Below are 17,040 nucleotides of genomic sequence, written 5' to 3' on the forward strand. Positions count from 1 at the left end.
TTTAATTGTTATTGTCTGTTTTTAAACTTTGTCTTTTTTTAAAAAGAGTGAAGTAAAATATTTTCATAGGATCTTGTTCATGACTTTTATACTTGTTAAACACTGAGCTTGTACTGAGAAGTGAATAAGAAATGTAAATTAATATCTTTATTATTTTAAGTTGTGCTGATTTTTTAAGTGTTTTTTAATGTTCAGTTGAATAAATGTCTTTTTACACGATGTTAGCATTTACCCAAACGCAGCACACCTGCGTCTTAAACCAGTACAGCCTTGGATATGTTCTTGCTTTTGGGCATGTGCTAGTCATATTTACCCCTTTTAAAGTTGTGGTCAGTAGGATGTGATACTGTGGTTATGATCAGCCCACCAGTCGTGCAGAAAATGGAAGTGTGTGACCTCTGCTGCTGTGCCTTGCTGTAGTGCCTGGCTGGCAGAAACCAGCTCTGATCTCATAGCTGGCTTACATCACACAATGGAACAGAGGGACGTGAACTGCTCCATAGGCATTTCACGCCAGCCTGCTACAAGCCCAGCAGACTTCTGCGTCATATCTGTTCATGTGCTGGTGAATTCATACCTTAAAACTGATGTGCGTCATGCTGTATGTATATATTGTATATTTGGCTACGTACACTGTTGCCAGACATATTTGTTTTGATGGTGACCTTGTGCAGTTCAGGTTGCCCTCTAAAACTGCTGCCTCCCTGACCTTTAGCATTACGGTTCCAGTCAGCAACATGAGAACAAAATGATTATATAGTAAATGACATAGAACTGAAATGCTAATTATACAGCTTGTCATAGCATAATAGAGATGATAAATGATATCCAGTGTTAGCCCAGGGAAAACAACACATCCCAACACGTGGCCTTGCTGAATCTCCTTCCCAATGCTCCACTTATTTCAAAATGTTTTATGCTGTTTATTTATCCTCACACTGAGGCAGGTTCTTGTGGAAATTTCTACTTACTCTTCTATTTCAAGAGCAATCTCAAAGCCACTTATAACCCTTTTTATGCCAGAAAAGCCCACTTTTGTTTGCAGTCTGCACAGAATAATGTTATCTCCCATCCCAGCTTTGTACTGAAACGGTTTCAGTCTATCTGCCATGCTTCTCCATATTTAGTGAATATACCATCTATGCTAAAACTGACCTCTTTACATGAAATATACTGCATAAAAACACATCAGAGTGGCTAAATAGAGAGCGCATGGCTGCATTTATTATAGTGGGACTCTACTGGTATGAAAATGGTAAACTTATAAACAGTGATGTGTTACAACACTGGTATGTAGCAAATCCCATTCAGCTCACTAGAACAGGAGGGGATAGCTAAACACAGGAAGGAAGGGCAGTGGAGATTCCATACATGACTATGACATGTGACACTTGAATGAACACTGGCCAAGTTATGGGTGCAACACGTTTTCTAAAGCAATTAAAATGTGGCATGTTGTTGTCAGCTCTTAGTAAATCACTTCTTTTTATTCATCTGTCATAAAGATGAAGGAACATGACAAATGTACATTTTCTGCTAACTGACATGCCTGATGTAACATTTGTATAAAGATTGGTGGCTAGAGTATTTACAAGGAAAATGATACGTGTGATGCACATTCAAGAGTGACAGGAAATATGTACATCAGTATTTTCATGACATTTTAACCTTCGATATCCATTTAAGTCTAAATCATCACCATGAAAAATGTTCAGTTACCTGTGAATTGTGGAAATGACACTAGAGACAATTTCCATGACTCATTTTGTTATGGTGGTGATCTGTAAAGGTCTCCTGGAATGAGCACAAACAAACGCAAACCAAACTAGAAGCGCCCATCATTATACAGAAACATGTCACATGCTCATTTATCTGTGTCTGACAGTCTAATAAACCTCACAGGTTAGCACAACATTACACACACTCACACTGGCCCTTTAAATTCCCACAGGCCTCGGAATCTATAAGGGTCTTCATGCTCTGACACGAACTCAGTGGGAAACCAAGACACGCAGAAAGGCAGCACTCCGCTTCTTACATTCACAGTCCTACAGAGGACTGTCACAGCCACATGCTATTGTTTTAGTTTACAGTAGCTGCTTCACCTGATCCCTGGGACGAATAGAACATCAGTGGAAGAGGTAGAAAGAGCCACAAATCGAGGAAAGAACATCAGAGCTAAAAAAGACAGGGCCTTAAAAAACCCCAAAACATTTAAACATCCAGTGTCCAGCAGCCAGTAGGACAGAAAACCAAGCAGGAACCGCAGGACGGCAGGTGGCTTCAGAAATCCCAGCTAAACGGCGTTGCAGGGGAAAGCTCAACAGACTCCACCCGCAGTGAGAAAATGGTACGGATTGAAGTGGAGAAGGAGATTCCCATGTGTGTATCTCTGCCAATCGAGGTGATAAGCCCTGAGCAGACCTTTCCTTTCTTGAACACCACACTCGCGGACCTGGGCATTGAGGAGTGAGTTCTTAAGTTATATAAATGATCAGAGTGCATCTTTGACAATATATGGTAATGTAGTAACAGTACAAAACCCCATGTTAATTATCCTATAGTTTTGCATTGTATACACAAAGTATAACTGACCTATCATTTTACTTGAACTATAGTATAGTAGTGCCACTGGTGTAATCTACCTACCTACGTGAAATATATCTCATATGTGAATTGTACTGAAAATATTAGTTGTTTAATGTATGCAGTGACATGTTTCTCATGAAATAAAGGGGTCATTCATTTATTGCCAAGAGTGTCCCTAGATCACTTATTAGGCACGTAACCTAGCATCGCGTCACCGACCGTCACCATGTTATTTTTGAGTGTTTTTCTGGTCGGTGATTAACATGGGATTGTGTAGATCAGCAGTAAAGGAGCAGGTGGTGTGGGTGGACACCAAGCGCACGCTGGTGAAGAGCAAGTCTGGGAAGCTGAAGGAGAAGGAGGTGACAGTGCTGGAGGTGCGTGTTAGAGCGCAGCACCCTGGACGAGACAAGTGCCAAGAGGTCCTCTACAGCACTGAGTGGCGCACGGACCGCGCACACTGCCGCAGCGGAGTGACCATCCTGCCCTGGCCCTACCCTCAGCCAGGTGAAGAGAAGCAGCACGAGACTCGCTTAGTATTTCAACACACCTAGCTTTGGGAACTACATTATTTATAGTAGAATCATTATATTCAATTTAAAAATGTTAAATATTTTCCAAGCCATAACTAGGGAAAATTCAGTCTTGCACTTAACAAGCAATGTAATGGCAGCACAAGCCATTCACTAAAAATGACATGGAACTCATAAAACATTGGAAACAAACATGAATTCAAAATGGCTGTTAAAGTGTAAAAGGATTGTGGTGACATCACAGGGATACCTTCACACTACCTTTATGAGCTGTAAATTAATTTAGTACTTGTGTACATGTCCAGCGGGGAAGACTGAACTCTTTAATTATTCCAGAACATTAGTAAACATGACCAGAAAGGTGTGTTCACTGACCCCCACTCAAAAACAAAAATCTAGGTTTCTCTATATTACACTGTTTACCACAAGGAAAGTATTTTTCTCTAGAATGTGAAAATTGTGTTCTAATGGATTACTACAATTTTACTAATCCTAATTTAAATGGCTATGCCATACTCTTCTACTGAAATCATGCTCTGTAATACTGAGTCTCATAGTTCACCACCAACCAGCCATAAGTGGCAAATAAGTTTGGGTTTGTTTGTTTTTTTTGTACAGCTAAAAATGAGATGACCCTGGCCTTGGATACCCAGTCCCAGTGTGAGAAGAACGAGGACTCAAAAGAGGTGCCAAGTGTGGAATGAGCAGTCTCCCACAAACACTGAGAACACCAGCCAGAGCAATCTAACAGTGCATTTTAATCAGGGTCCTGTTTGTTTAAACTGCCATTACCCATACCACACTGACTACTGTAGCATTTCCTGAATACAGATGTGTTATTTCAGGGATTTTATGAAGTCCTGGCTAGGGTGGAAATTCAGTTGAAAGAAAACTCTCAAACAAACTCTCAAAAGAAAGGGCAGTTACAATTCATTGCAAGTGTGTAAAGAAACTGACAAACTTTAAATGCTCTCTCATCCATTCAGAAGAAGCTTATTTTAAATTGTTAACAATTTGCATGTCAAATACAAATAACTGCTTGTAGTTTACTGAAGATGATGTGTCATTACTGAACTATTAACTAGGAACTATTGGTAATCCAGGAGATTAATTTTCTGGACATTACACATTTTGAAAATACTGTGTGAAATATCTGTACTCCATATGAGCTACTATACACTTTCCTTTAAAATTCAAAATGTATCTCATAAATAAAATGATTCTTTCATAAAAATGATTAACAGTTCATTTAACAATACCAACATGACTGCAACTTGTAGAGTGATGTGTACTAAATATAGAAGAACGATGAGCATGTTTTCAAGTGGCATTTCTTTCCATGCAAGGTGAACTCATATCTTCACTCTCCAAATTATCCACAATGTTGTTTAGTTGCTACAGTAGCAGAAGACTGTACTAAATAACAGTTAATTTAAAAAGAAAAAAAAGATATGACATTGTGAAAAACAAATATCAACAGGGAACATCGCTGCTGCAAAACAGTGTAGTAGGGAAGTGCTCATGTGCTTGGATAACTCAAATAGTCAAGGTCTCATGTAGGGAAAAAATCCTATTAGAAATACATTTCTGGTGGAAGCCACGTAGAAGGAGACAAGCTATGACCGAGCAAGAGCTGCGGTCAGCTTGGTCCTTTGTTCCACAGAAAGTGACATCACAGCACTCTCAAATTCCTGGGAGTATCTGTGGGCGACATCTCTCAGCATCGTGACAAGTGTGTTCTGGGTGTCTAATGGACAAGAGCAAATAAAAAAGAAATTAAAACACCAAACACCAGAGCACTGGATTTCCCACAAAAAGCATCAGAACCAAGCAGAAACCCGCCATATTCACCTGCACCAATATCCTTCGTCCCTAGGATGGCTGTTGCAGCAGACAGTACTGGCTTCATATGACTAACAACCTAAAATGAGAAATAATTAAGTGGTTACAGTTTAAAGAACTAGAACAGAATGATAGGACATCAGTTCCTAGAAATGAATGGATGATTGATTACCAGTGCTGGATTGCGGGAATAGAGGAAAGCCAGGCAGCTGTAGACAGTCTTATTTTCCTCCATGTCTTCCTGCAGAGGGAGGCGCACCAGGAGAGCAGGAAGTACCTGGGCAATGGGGAAGTCATTGTAATTAAGCCAAAAGCAAGGGGTTAAATTCAACATTTCCAGCAGACCCTTCATGTAATTAACACAATTAATCCCCTATGCCATCCTATCATAATTCTGTGGTTAGTGTACCACATCCATTTCACAATTGGAAAAAAAGAAACACCACTCCACTTTAGAAAACAAAAACACAGTTGCCTTTTCTTAGAGATGTTCCTATACATGTGAATACATTCTCCACCCACTTTATTAGGTACACCTGTTCAACTGCTCGGTAACAGCAATATCTAAGCAGTCAATCACATGACTCAACGCAATGCTTTTAGGCATGTAGACATGGTCAAAACGACCAGCTCAAAGTTCAAACTGAACATCAGAATGGGGAAGAAAAGCGCTTTAAGTGACTTTGAACGTGGCACAGTTGTTGGTCCTAGATGGGTTGGACTTAGTATTTCAGAACCTACTGATCTACTGAGTGTTTCACACACAACCATCTCTGGACTTTACAGAGTATGGTCTGAAAAAGAGAAAAGGTCAGTGAGTGGCAGTTACTGATGCCAGAGATCAGAGAAGAATGGACAGACTGGTTCGAACGGATAGAAAGGCAACAGTAATCCAAGTGCAGAAGAGCATCTCTGAATGCACAACATGCCGAACCTCGTAGTGGATACAGCAGTGGAGGACCACACTGGGTCTCTCAGCTAAGAACAGGCAACTGAGGCTACAATTTGCATGGGCTCACCAAAAGTGGACAATAAAAGGTTTGGTTAAGTCAGTTCTGATGAGTCTCGATTTCTTCTGTGAACCCTAACCTTCCACAGTCACTAGATCAATCCACAGTACCTTTGCAATGTGCTGGAACAGGAGATTCTCATCATGGATGTGCAGGTCAAAAAACTGTAGCAACTGTGTGATACTATCATGTCAATATGGACCAAAATCTCTGAGGAATGTTTCCATGCAATGAAGAATAGGAAGGAGGTCTGAAAGCAAAAGGGGGTCCAATCCGGTACTAGCTACGTATACCTAATAAAGTGGCCAGTGTGGTGTGTGTGTGTGTGTAATATAATATATTATATATATATATTACACACACACACACACACAACAGAGATTAGCCCCCTAGAGGTGTTTTAACTATTCTTTTTTTTTGTTGAATGTTATTCAAAATTTTCCATTAATGCCATTTGCCCCTTCACGATCCATGTGCACTATACCTGTCCACTGTACATTTTTGTGGTTTCCCTTCTCCAGCTTACCTGACAAACCTCAAAATTAGAAATTTACTTCATGAGTTACTCCGTTTCAGAGCAAAGGAAAAACCAAAACTGGGTGGTGCCTGAGGTCCTGTAGACCGAAACCAATGACCTGCCACCAGGTCAGTACCTGTTCGAGTGGGACGCCATCCATGTGGCTCATTATCATCCTGCACAGAGCAGCACACAGATTGTCAATCACCCTTCGGTCTGACTCTTTGACCAGGAGGTTCGAGAAGAGAGACAGCATCATCGGGTAATTGCTGCAGGCCAGGGTTAAGGAGGTACCAAAACTATGGGCATTTTTTTTTTAATGCAGAGCAACAGGAGAGATGGTCAAATAAAGGATAGACATGCAGACCCGTGCACACACGCAGGGCCTTGGGGGAAGGATACGAGGAAATGATGGGCCCAGCAGCCTCAGCGAGAGCCCCCAGGCCAAAAACGCTGTTGTTGCGCACCTCTGCATCACTGTCCTTAACCCCAGCCACAAGCACGGGCAGCAGCCGATTGGACAGCCGCCCTGCGACGGCCCTGCCCCCCTGCACGTTCACTAGGGACTGCAGGGTTTCCCCTAGCGTGCCCACAGAGAAGGAGCGGTCTGCCACCGTGCACGAGGACTTCTGCAGATCAGACAAGAGCAAACAGGATTCTGAAATTTATTTTCATTCAGCAGAGGAAAAAAAAGGAAACTGAGGAGGAAACTCACCGCTTTGTTCATTATGAGGGGCAGCAGGTCGTTGAGGTGTGGATAGAAGGTTTCAGCTGGAACGGCTGAAGCCAGGATAGGAATTCCCTCGCCAGCAAACTCCTGCAGCATGGCATCATATTCAGCCTGAAACACAAGGCAGCCCCGTCATTAGATCTCGACAGTGGACTATAGCTCAGGGTTACTGACCATTCCTGACTTTGTCTGGTTGGGTGGAAGGATAATGAGATGCTAATAAGGACCTGCTGGTCATCATCATCTGCCTCATCGCCTCCTGCATCCTGACAAACAGTCTGTGAAAGAAGGAGAAAGAGCAAGAGAGAGTGAAAAAGAAAGAAGGACTGATTAAATAAATGCCTGCAAGACCTGAGATACAGCCAATTATAAACTATTCATTACAAGTAACGAACCAACTTGCCTGAAATTAAATTTAAAATCAATTAAAACTAATTAAAATGCAACAGGTCACATCCTTGTCTTCGTAAAAGATGTTCTGCTACCATGATATGTGTATGCCAGGCATTTCTTTGATGCAGTGAGGATGCGCAATTATGAAGGAGGAAGCAAGCATTGGAGCCCTCACCTTCTTCTTCAGCACGTCACGGATGGTGTGGCTGATCTCGGCCAGCCTGTCTGGGCTCTGCAGTGCCTCCTCCTTACAGGACTTGATGACAGCGTTCATGGCCTCTAGGACCCCCATCACCACATGCCTCTCTCGTTCCTGCTTCACAGCCTCCATAAAGCAGGGCAGCACCACCCCAAGCAGCTTCTGCAGAGCTGTGCGTGCACACACACACACAGACACACACACACAGACACACACACAGACACACACACAGACACACAGAGGTCGTAAGGCACTGGTCAGCAAAGATAACACTAATCTATTCATTAGCTTCTTGGATCGCTCCTAGACAAAGCACAGGTCGGAAAGAGGAGAGACAGGAGATATGAGCTGTGATGGATGTGTAGTTTAAAATCAGTGCAAATGAGAAAAGTCAAACTTTATCAGAGAGAGAGAGAGAGAGAGAGAGAGAGAGAGAGAGAGAGAGACTGGGGGAGTGGTGGGTAAAGGGTGTGGGGAGCTCGTGCGTGTCACACATACCCTGGTGATTACCCTCAGTAGGATTGTCTTGCCACACTTTGTGCTGAGCCCGGCAGAAGTGGCCTATGGCACCGAAGGCAGCTCTCCTCACGTCCTCATGCGGAAACTGATGTGCGCATGCACACACGCACACACATGGATACAAAGACGGGAGAACACAGAATTCTTGCATGTGGAGACACATTGCTGATTACACATCACACCAGAAAAACCCAAAATAATACAGAAGGTGCAAACTCTACGGTGCACATACAGTAGTAAAAAGCCACTACACCCCATCAGTGCATTGGGCCTGACAGTCACAAAACAGTCAGCACACATGCATTTCCACCGTTTCATACCAAAACTGTCCTTTACGGCGAGTATCCCACTAGTGCATACACTCCCACTCACTCACACTCTCTCTCACACACACACACACACACACACACACACACACACACACACTCAAGGGAAGCGCATTTAGCAACTTACGTCACGCAGCTCATAGACTTGCTCAAAGCTTGACTCAAGAAAAGGCTGGAACGCAGCACTGAGAATAGGAGAAAATCACATCAATTGTCTGTTTGCATGTGTAGAAGAATGTGTGCACATTAACCACATTAGAGCTAAAGCTCAGTAGCCCATGCATGAACTTCTCAATTTGTTTTTACAACAGCTAGAACAAGAATGGGTGCATGTGTGTGACTTTTTGAATTAAATGATATGTGTGTGCGTGTGGTAAAAAGGGCAACTTGTGTAAAATCTGAGGTTCTTTACCCAGTACTGAAGGCAATTTCGCCCAGGGCATCACAAGCATCCTCTTTCTCATCAATGTAAGCATTCTCCACACAGAACCTTTGAAACAGGGAGCATTTTAAATAATTTAAATCACCAAAATACCTTATAGATTAAAAGGGAACGAGGAGGAAGACACACAAAAAAATTTCACAACAGTGAAAAGACATTTCTATCCAAGCATTTGTATGTGGAAAATGCTGTAATGCAAAGAAAAACAAAAGATACTGCTAACTAAATTACACAAAATATTTCTAACTCGCTTTGGATTACATTTTTGTTAATAAAAAGAATTACAATAAGAATTAAGCATTTCCTGCATAAATAATATAACTGCAAACAAGATATGACAGATCATTTTATTTCTGTTTTTGTTATCACAGTGGTTGTATGTTTGTTTCAGTAAGAAAGTTCATTCCTCTAAGCAGTTTATACAGCCAACACGGATAAGCCAACAGTAATGTCGGAGCCGAAGACCAATGGATTGGTGAAAAGTCTGAGACAATTTGATTGCATTTCCTTGGATGGAAACATGGCTGCAGAGAGATGGGGTCAAAAAGCATTCATACCCAGTAACATCTTCCAACTCATTCTCGCCATCTTCCTCCAACACAGCATCACCCTCATCATCATTGTCGTCATCATCATCCAACAGAACAAACTGCTTCTCCTCCTCTAGGTGAGCCTGTCAGGAGTGGTGTAGACCTTATAAATGCAACTCTGCTAAGCTTTAGTGTATTATCTGTCACCTACTGAATACAACACATTTCTGATGTTAGCAAACAAAACATTCTGCCAATAGCTGGCAGCCAGAACCAGCAAGAGAGTTGTGGCCAATGATCTAAGGACCATTTCATACAAAATGTATCTGAAGTTTGATAAATAAGCATTGATTCATTTCCTAGAATACTGGCTTGGGTTTGTATTACAGGTTTATATTACTGCATTATATTATATAATATGTCTTTTAAAAAGGTAGTATATACTTAATTAAGATCATTAACATGATCAGAGGTCCAAGTGTTTTGTAGAAATATCATTGCAACACGGTGCACTTACCATCACACCCTCTGTAGATTTTAGTGACAGTAGCATCAGTGTGGTAATGGCAGTTAGATGGGGAGTAAGACTTTCTGGGCTAACGGAAGACACGGCCGAAAATAAGCTATACCTGGTGGGATGAGCAAAGGTGAGAGAGGGAGAGACAGAAAGAATGAAAGAAAGAAAGGAGGAATAAATAAACCCAGTTACAGCAGCCACATCTGTGCTGATAGATGAATACATGTTAACTGGTATCAATTACAGATGTTTTCCAGTGAGGCTAAAAGTCTCTTCAAAATGTGTTTCAGGACCAAACTGTAGCTTTGGTCTGTGAGACTGTATGTGTGTGTGCGGTGGGACAGAAGATCTGCCTTGTATTCCATATTGTCTCTCTCAATCTAGGTTTCAACACAAACACTTGTTTCTGGCAGTATCCCAGTTAAGGGGCATTTTGGACGTATTTGTGCTAAGGATACTTTAGTAGACAAGTAAAGCACTTTTTTAAAATGTCACAAATGTAAATGCTGTGTGGAGAATGGGCCTCCATTAGAGAGATTTTGGGGAACTGGCACTGCTACATCCCCCATTCCCCACTTTTGTAAGACAAAGGTTCATACGTGCACCGCCGCAGGTCCGGATCATCCACAGAATTCGTGAGGTTCAGACCCAGCTGTACACACTCTGCCGCCAATGGACTGAAGACATCCTTACCAATGGTACGAGCCAATACAGAGAGAGTGTCTATATGCGTGTGTGTGAGAGAGAGAAAGAGAGAGAGAGAGAAAGAGAGAGAGAGAGAGAAAAGAATAAGGGCTCTTGTGGCAACATAAAAAAAGAACCCAAGACTGCTAAAAAAGAAAAAGGTATCTTTCATAAACCCTACCCAATGCCTGGGTCTGCAGTGACCTCACTTCATCCCGTGTATCTGTCAGGAAGCCTTTCAAATTCTCTATTACAGTGCAGAAATAGGGTACCAGCATCTCTTTGGCAGCATTAGCTGTGAGGAACAAAGTAAATGTATTAATAGTTTGAGGAAATTTTTTTTTTTTAAGAATTAATGAAATAACTGACTGAATGAAACAGCAAAAAGTCATTAGAAGGGTATTAGAAGATGGGGATCCCTTGTAGAATTGCATGTCTACAAGGTTTTGCAGTTAAGGTAAGTGGTCCAAGGTTTCCTATGTCTCGTTACCTATAGCTCCTATAGCACTGACAGCAAGCTCCTTGAGTTTGAGGTTGTCTGTGGTGTTGAGTGCTGAGAACATAGTCTCCATAAGAGTAGGCAGGTATGACTGAATATCCTCATCTGGTCAGGAGAAGGAGAGAGTATACATGCATTTGTCATTAAAGCAAGATTGTGTCAATATCCTTATATTAAAAAAAGCATACATTTACACCCATCAACAGTCATGTGAGCTTTAAAAACAAAAGAAGCCAGTTCCTCAGAAGTGCCATTATAGCAGATTATAGCAATAGTTAAGATCATCTTATTTTGATCCATTGTATACTAAGCTGTGGTGCTTTCTTACCCAGGTTCTCCAAGAAGTTCTCCAGGGCATAAAAAGCCTTGGTGACATGGCCAATTTTGGCCTCTTTCAGAGAGGACATATAGCCTAGTAACAATGGCATCAACTCTGCATGGTATTTGCTCACTTCAGGCTACAAGAGACACAAAGCGAAATCCTCATTTAAATTGCACATTCTTCAATATCAATACCATGAATTACACATACAGGTTTTTATTTTCCTGAATAGAGAATTACACTGTGGCCACTTCTGTCAAACTTTGTGCTGCCTGACAGATGCATCCTTGGTATCCCTATTTTCTTAACAAGAGTTGCGCTCTCTTTTTCCCCCTGTCCAACAAGTGGTTCCTGAGGCCTCAAATTACCTTGAAGATAGACAAGGTCATTGTCCTGTCGTAGGCTAATGAAGCTATTAGCTAAACTTAAATCAGTAAAGTGTTTCCTCTACAAGCTGCATTTGCTTTATTTACTCAATAATAATTTACATAATAAAATTCATTTGCACCTCTTCCTTTCAATACCAGCACTGATTTCTTTTCAGTGAATGTGTGCCTAAGCACTTGATTTCGTAAAGAGAATGCAAATTTGAGGGGTAGCTGAATTGAATGCAACACCTGGGCCACATTCTTGTCCCAAGTACTTTTCCAAGCAAAGTTACGCCCATGAAAAGTAAGAATTCATGTTGTTGACAAGATGTGGTAAATTTCATTGGCTATTTTGATGTACAGCTCCACTGCAAGAGCTCCACTGTGAACAGTATTGAAAAAAATAGTACATGTATATATTAGATTCTATTTTGAACAATTTTGCTGTTAAGTTAGCTGTATAAAATTAACACATTGCTTCTATGTTTATATTGAATTTTATGTTGAACAGGGAACTTTAATATTTTAATGAAATATGCTTTAAATGTGATCATTGTCATTTTCTTTATTTATATAATTGCAAGTTCCTAAAATAGGGCTATGCTGCTTGTAAAAAGTGTGTACTTGAGCCAGTTGAAGGAATGTACATGCATACACATGACTAGGATGAGTCCACCTCCGCCTCAATCTGAACCCAGAAAAACCCTGCATATACCACTACAACAATGAAAGATATACCCATTATATACACTGCATGCTTTTAAATATATGCCATCTTACCTGCAGGTACTCAGAAAACTGACCCAGAGCAAAGAGGCCTGCACTCCGCACCACCTGATTACTGTCAGATAGGCTGTGACACACTGTCTGCAGCACTGATGACAGCATCCTGGTACACACACACACACAAACACGCAGTTTAAAAAGACATTTATTTCTGTATGTGGAGAAGCGTTGAGTGTAGGACACAGCCTACTTCGTGCGGATGTGGTCTGCACAGCCCTCTGCCAGTACTGCTAGACTCATGAGTCCTCCCTTCCTTTCATATGGGTTCTTACTGGCCAGGCAGGCCTGAATCATGGGCATCTAGCAGAGAGGAAGGGCATTACTTATTAAATATTCTAATTGGCTGGCAACCATCAACTAGATTGACTGACAAGAATAAAGAAAAATAACAACAAAAGCTGTGACTATTAAAAATTGTGTTGAGTGTGTTTAGCAGCAGATGAGATTTAATAGATGCTACTGATTGGGTCTTACACTGTATATTTATGTGCTTACTAACCAACTGGTTAAAAAGCTTCTCTGGCGGCATATGAAGGGCCATCGTGTCAATCACCTGCAAATTGGAATCACACAGACATCTTAAAAACAAACAGTCAGAGATGTTTTTTCTTTAGAAATACAAGGTGATATTTCCAGTGATTAAAGGGGAGAGGCATACCTGAGCAGCAAAATGCTTAGGGCTCTCACTGTCACTACTGCCGTCACCGTTTTCCTTATCCTCCGGGTCCTCCTCTCCAAGAGGTGGTTCTGCACTTAGGATGGGAAACACCACTTGCAGGATCGGAGCCAAGAGCTTGTGCTTTAACACAGCCTAAAATAAAAGGGACTAGCTGACATTCACTCCCCTCACAAGTGTGGGCTTTCTGGCTAACTCCTGAGAGCGTCCATGTGACATTTATTAGTGAATAGGAATACCTTGCTCTTAAGTCTAATGAGGAGGGCAATACAAGACAGAGTCTTGACACGTAGAGAGTCACTGAGTGAAACATCTGCACTGACCTAAACCAAGAGTAAACAGATGAATTAATATATGCCCATTCTTAGTTAGTACTCAACACTGTAGATAAAGTTGATTGTTGATACGCACTTCCAAACAGAACTGAACAATCTCAGCAATATAAGGGACCACAATGGAAACCTCACTCTCCATTAACTCATCAAGAACCTCCATGGCTTCACTGGCCTGGTCCTGCAAAATGAGCCAAACAAAGAAAGAAAGTTAAATGTACAAGAGGCTAACCAAATTCAAATTCAAGTCAAAGAACAGGCACAAACATGAACTGCATTCCTTCAGCTTGAACAAAGAGCCCATAATAGAGTGCTGTTCTGCATCTTTAGCACATGCTTGAACTGAACAAAGAAAGTAATCAGTACACTAGCATAGGGAAGATGTATAAAGAAGCCTCACCTGGTCTACTTGAATGAGGTGTTTAAGAGCAAATATCAGTTTGGGGATCAATGAACGCATCAGGTTCTGGGAAAAAAAAACAAGGAACAAAAGAAAAAATTTAAATGTTTCTTTAGTGATCCCATAGAACACATCAGCACATCTATAGCATTTCCAGACTACCCAGAGCAACTTATGGAAGTACTATTCTGTCAAACACATCTAAAGATGATTTTCTGCCAATCGAACATTTAGAGCACCATCAATAGGATGAATTTCTTTATCGTGTTTGACCTAAATGGTTTCAATTCAATCCAGTAAAAAAAAAAAAAAAAAAAAAAAAAAAAAAAAGTCACCCCCCTCCCCCAAAAATGGCTACATAAGTTTGCTAACCATCTCCTCTGTGCCGGTGTAAGGTGTGATGCCAGTAAGGGTGAGGATACAGTAGTACAAAGCAGTTGGATTCGTCCCATCCTGGAGCACAGTGCCAAACAGCTGAAGCAGTTTCTTGTAGTGGGGCTTAAAGGGCTCTGGGTTGGACTCTACTACTTTACTAAGCAGCAGAAGACCCAGCTGGGAAAAATGTTCAAATGTAGAGAAATAAAAACAGGACAGTGTATCAGTACAATCCCAGATTGTAATAAAACACGTCATGACAAAAAAATCCTACTTTTTGGAACTGAATAATATGCATTTAAATGTGTGTTTTATACAGTGTGAAAATTTTCTGACCACCAGTAATCACTACCTGCCTGTCCTGAGGATTGTTGCTATTGGTGGACTCATTTAGCAGTTTAAGCAGGGCAGGCCAGCGGTCAGGGGCCTCGTTTTTCACCATCGCTGCACTCAGCTGAGACAGAGAGTGGTGAACTGTGTGCCTAAAGAAGTAAAAACATACATTTGCATATATGAAACTTACTGCTACTTAATGTTTAAGTACTTACTGAACTTGGTGGTTTGAGATTGTGAAAAATAAGGTTAAAAACTGGGATCTTAACTTGAAATGCCAGAACAAATTAACAGACTTACTCTGTTTCTTGTTGAAAAGCTTGCAGGACTACTGCTTTTAGGCTGAAGGATCAAAAATATACTGTGTCATGTATTCCATTATGTTAAATTTGAAATGCAGAATGCCAAGAAAAGAAGAGCTCAAATTAAAATCTTTAACCTCTCTCTATGGTCTAGGCTGATCTTCTTCCAGTGCTTCTTCACTCTCATTCTCAACATTACTACAGCTGACTGCCGGATCTAAAAAAGAAATTTTTTTTTTTTTTTTAAATGCGGATAAAGTCTTCCCAACTGGACAGAGACTTTGATATGAGGAAATGTAAGCGGAGCATGTTTGCAGCATGTTGAAATTCCGGCTCGTTGTCTACCTGTGGATTTGCGGACTGAGTCATAACTGTGCATAATGCTGGAATGATGGCTGGGTCCTTGAAAGCCTGTTTCAGCTGAGCAGTGGCCTGGCACGGGACATTACACATTAAGCTATAATGCAACTTAAAAGTAACATACACTTGGATATGCTGTTAACTTAGATAGCAACAATTACTAAAAAATCTTTCACGTCACTTCAACTACAATGCTTTATCTACATCAAACCATTGATAGCCAGGCAATGTTATGGCCCGACAATTCATCGTTTATGACAGTTAATTAGTTAACTAGTTAATTAACTTACCAAGCTATCTAGTCAGTTATCTATCTGATGCTATATGTTATAGATCACAATACTTTTAAATCCCAGTCAAACTTCACCACGACTGGTTAGCTAGCAAGCGATCAAACTTACATTTCACCTTACCTTTTGGATAGCTGCGTTATCGGGCTGTGTCAGCTGAGTGAGGATATGTTCTAATTCTTCTGACATGTCGAAAATGAACTTGGCTGCGCTTTAACTGAATAAACTGACTGCGAAAATATATAGTGAAGTTGTGCTAAGATACCGAGCTCCCGGCGCCGGCTTAGAAAATGACAGGTAGCTGGCTAGCTAGGCAGCTAAGCTATATAGCCAGACGTTTGGACAGCACAGGAATAGTTAACGCTAAGGATACCGTTTTGTAAATGAAACAACCAGATCAGACATTATCTATAATGTAGCTTTGTACTAAATGGATAGGTTCTCCCAGGCGTTTTGTCAAACGACTCGACGGAGAAACTCGAGAGACTCCCGTTAGCCGACCGCTGAAGTTCCTTAGCTACCAAACTTACCACGCGGGGATAGCAGGAGCACGAGCGCCACAGTACGTTATAGGGAAACACACGTCAGTCAGCGTGCCGAAATGAACCCGACGAAACTCGAAAGTTACCGAGGCGCAGAGCGCCGGGCATTGGCAGAGAGGGCTCGCTACTGGCATTGCATAACGCCGCTCAGATTGCAGAAACGTTGTTGGTTACAGTAGGCTAAGGCTAAACCGATTTACAACTGAAAAGAAAAGTCTTTAGACATATCCCCTCAAAAGGTATTTTCGAGAACGAAGATCTAGCTCTTTTCTAAGTTTCAAAGTTAATGGTGTCGATACATATTCACGCAAGAGACAACGACGTGATAATGGCCTATTTGCATATGAATTTGCGCCTAAATGTAAGGAATGCTCTTTACCGACACGAAAACAACAATTTTACATCGCTGTAAGCATACAAAAATACCCTGGTCTTAACAGAACACAGTAAACTCAACGTTGTGTTTGCTTTGTTTGTATTTCTGTTTTAATATGCTAAATGCAAAACTTAGCGCTATAAATAAGAGCGCCTGCTAAGTGCTGTAAATTTAAACGTGGTTCCATGACACAGAAATAAATTTGCCCTAATGCATTTGTTAGAACGAATTAAAAAAATTACAATAAT

At 41.1% G+C, this 17,040-nt stretch overlaps 2 protein-coding genes across 2 annotated transcripts; one reads left to right on the top strand and one right to left on the bottom strand.

Annotated features, from left to right (window-relative positions):
- The first annotated feature begins 1,212 nt into the window (after positions 1–1,212).
- Positions 1,213–3,826, top strand: si:ch211-196f5.2 (uncharacterized protein LOC556372 homolog). The gene is made up of 4 exons (XM_035530703.1): positions 1,213–1,289; positions 2,227–2,469; positions 2,867–3,096; positions 3,741–3,826. Exons 1-4 carry the CDS (start codon positions 1,213–1,215, stop codon positions 3,824–3,826), a joined length of 636 nt encoding a protein of 211 aa, XP_035386596.1.
- Positions 3,827–3,860: 34 nt separating this feature from the next.
- On the bottom strand, positions 3,861–16,414 carry ipo4 (importin 4). The gene is made up of 30 exons (XM_027007293.2): positions 15,998–16,414; positions 15,570–15,656; positions 15,362–15,441; positions 15,223–15,264; positions 14,942–15,071; positions 14,587–14,766; positions 14,215–14,280; positions 13,894–13,995; positions 13,722–13,805; positions 13,465–13,617; positions 13,306–13,359; positions 12,997–13,106; positions 12,801–12,909; positions 11,659–11,788; positions 11,322–11,435; positions 11,013–11,126; positions 10,747–10,870; positions 10,148–10,259; positions 9,658–9,773; positions 9,071–9,148; positions 8,786–8,843; positions 8,312–8,417; positions 7,790–7,983; positions 7,449–7,499; positions 7,207–7,332; positions 6,894–7,120; positions 6,628–6,760; positions 5,137–5,241; positions 4,974–5,043; positions 3,861–4,869 (listed from the first exon to the last, which is right to left on the bottom strand). The coding sequence occupies exons 1-30, from the start codon at positions 16,061–16,063 to the stop codon at positions 4,739–4,741; spliced, it is 3,252 nt and encodes a 1,083-aa protein (XP_026863094.2). The 5' UTR covers positions 16,064–16,414; the 3' UTR covers positions 3,861–4,738.
- Between the last annotated feature and the right edge of the window lie 626 nt (positions 16,415–17,040).

Source organism: Electrophorus electricus, chromosome 10, assembly GCF_013358815.1.
Source record: "Electrophorus electricus isolate fEleEle1 chromosome 10, fEleEle1.pri, whole genome shotgun sequence".
Taxonomy (NCBI): domain Eukaryota; kingdom Metazoa; phylum Chordata; class Actinopteri; order Gymnotiformes; family Gymnotidae; genus Electrophorus; species Electrophorus electricus.

Excerpts from the sequence above, each read along its gene's own strand:
- si:ch211-196f5.2 (XM_035530703.1), top strand. The coding sequence starts at position 1,213 with ATGGCTGCATTTATTATAGTGGGACTCTACTGGTATGAAAATGGTAAA. Across the intron at positions 2,470-2,866 it reads GCGGACCTGGGCATTGAGGA|ATCAGCAGTAAAGGAGCAGG; the intron begins GTGAGTTCTTAA and ends GGGATTGTGTAG. Across the intron at positions 3,097-3,740 it reads CTGGCCCTACCCTCAGCCAG|CTAAAAATGAGATGACCCTG; the intron begins GTGAAGAGAAGC and ends TTTTTTGTACAG.
- ipo4 (XM_027007293.2), bottom strand. The coding sequence starts at position 16,063 with ATGTCAGAAGAATTAGAACATATCCTCACTCAGCTGACACAGCCCGAT. Across the intron at positions 11,127-11,321 it reads CAGTGCTATAGGAGCTATAG|CTAATGCTGCCAAAGAGATG; the intron begins GTAACGAGACAT and ends TGTTCCTCACAG. Across the intron at positions 7,333-7,448 it reads CAGATGATGATGACCAGCAG|GCTGAATATGATGCCATGCT; the intron begins GTCCTTATTAGC and ends CTTGTGTTTCAG.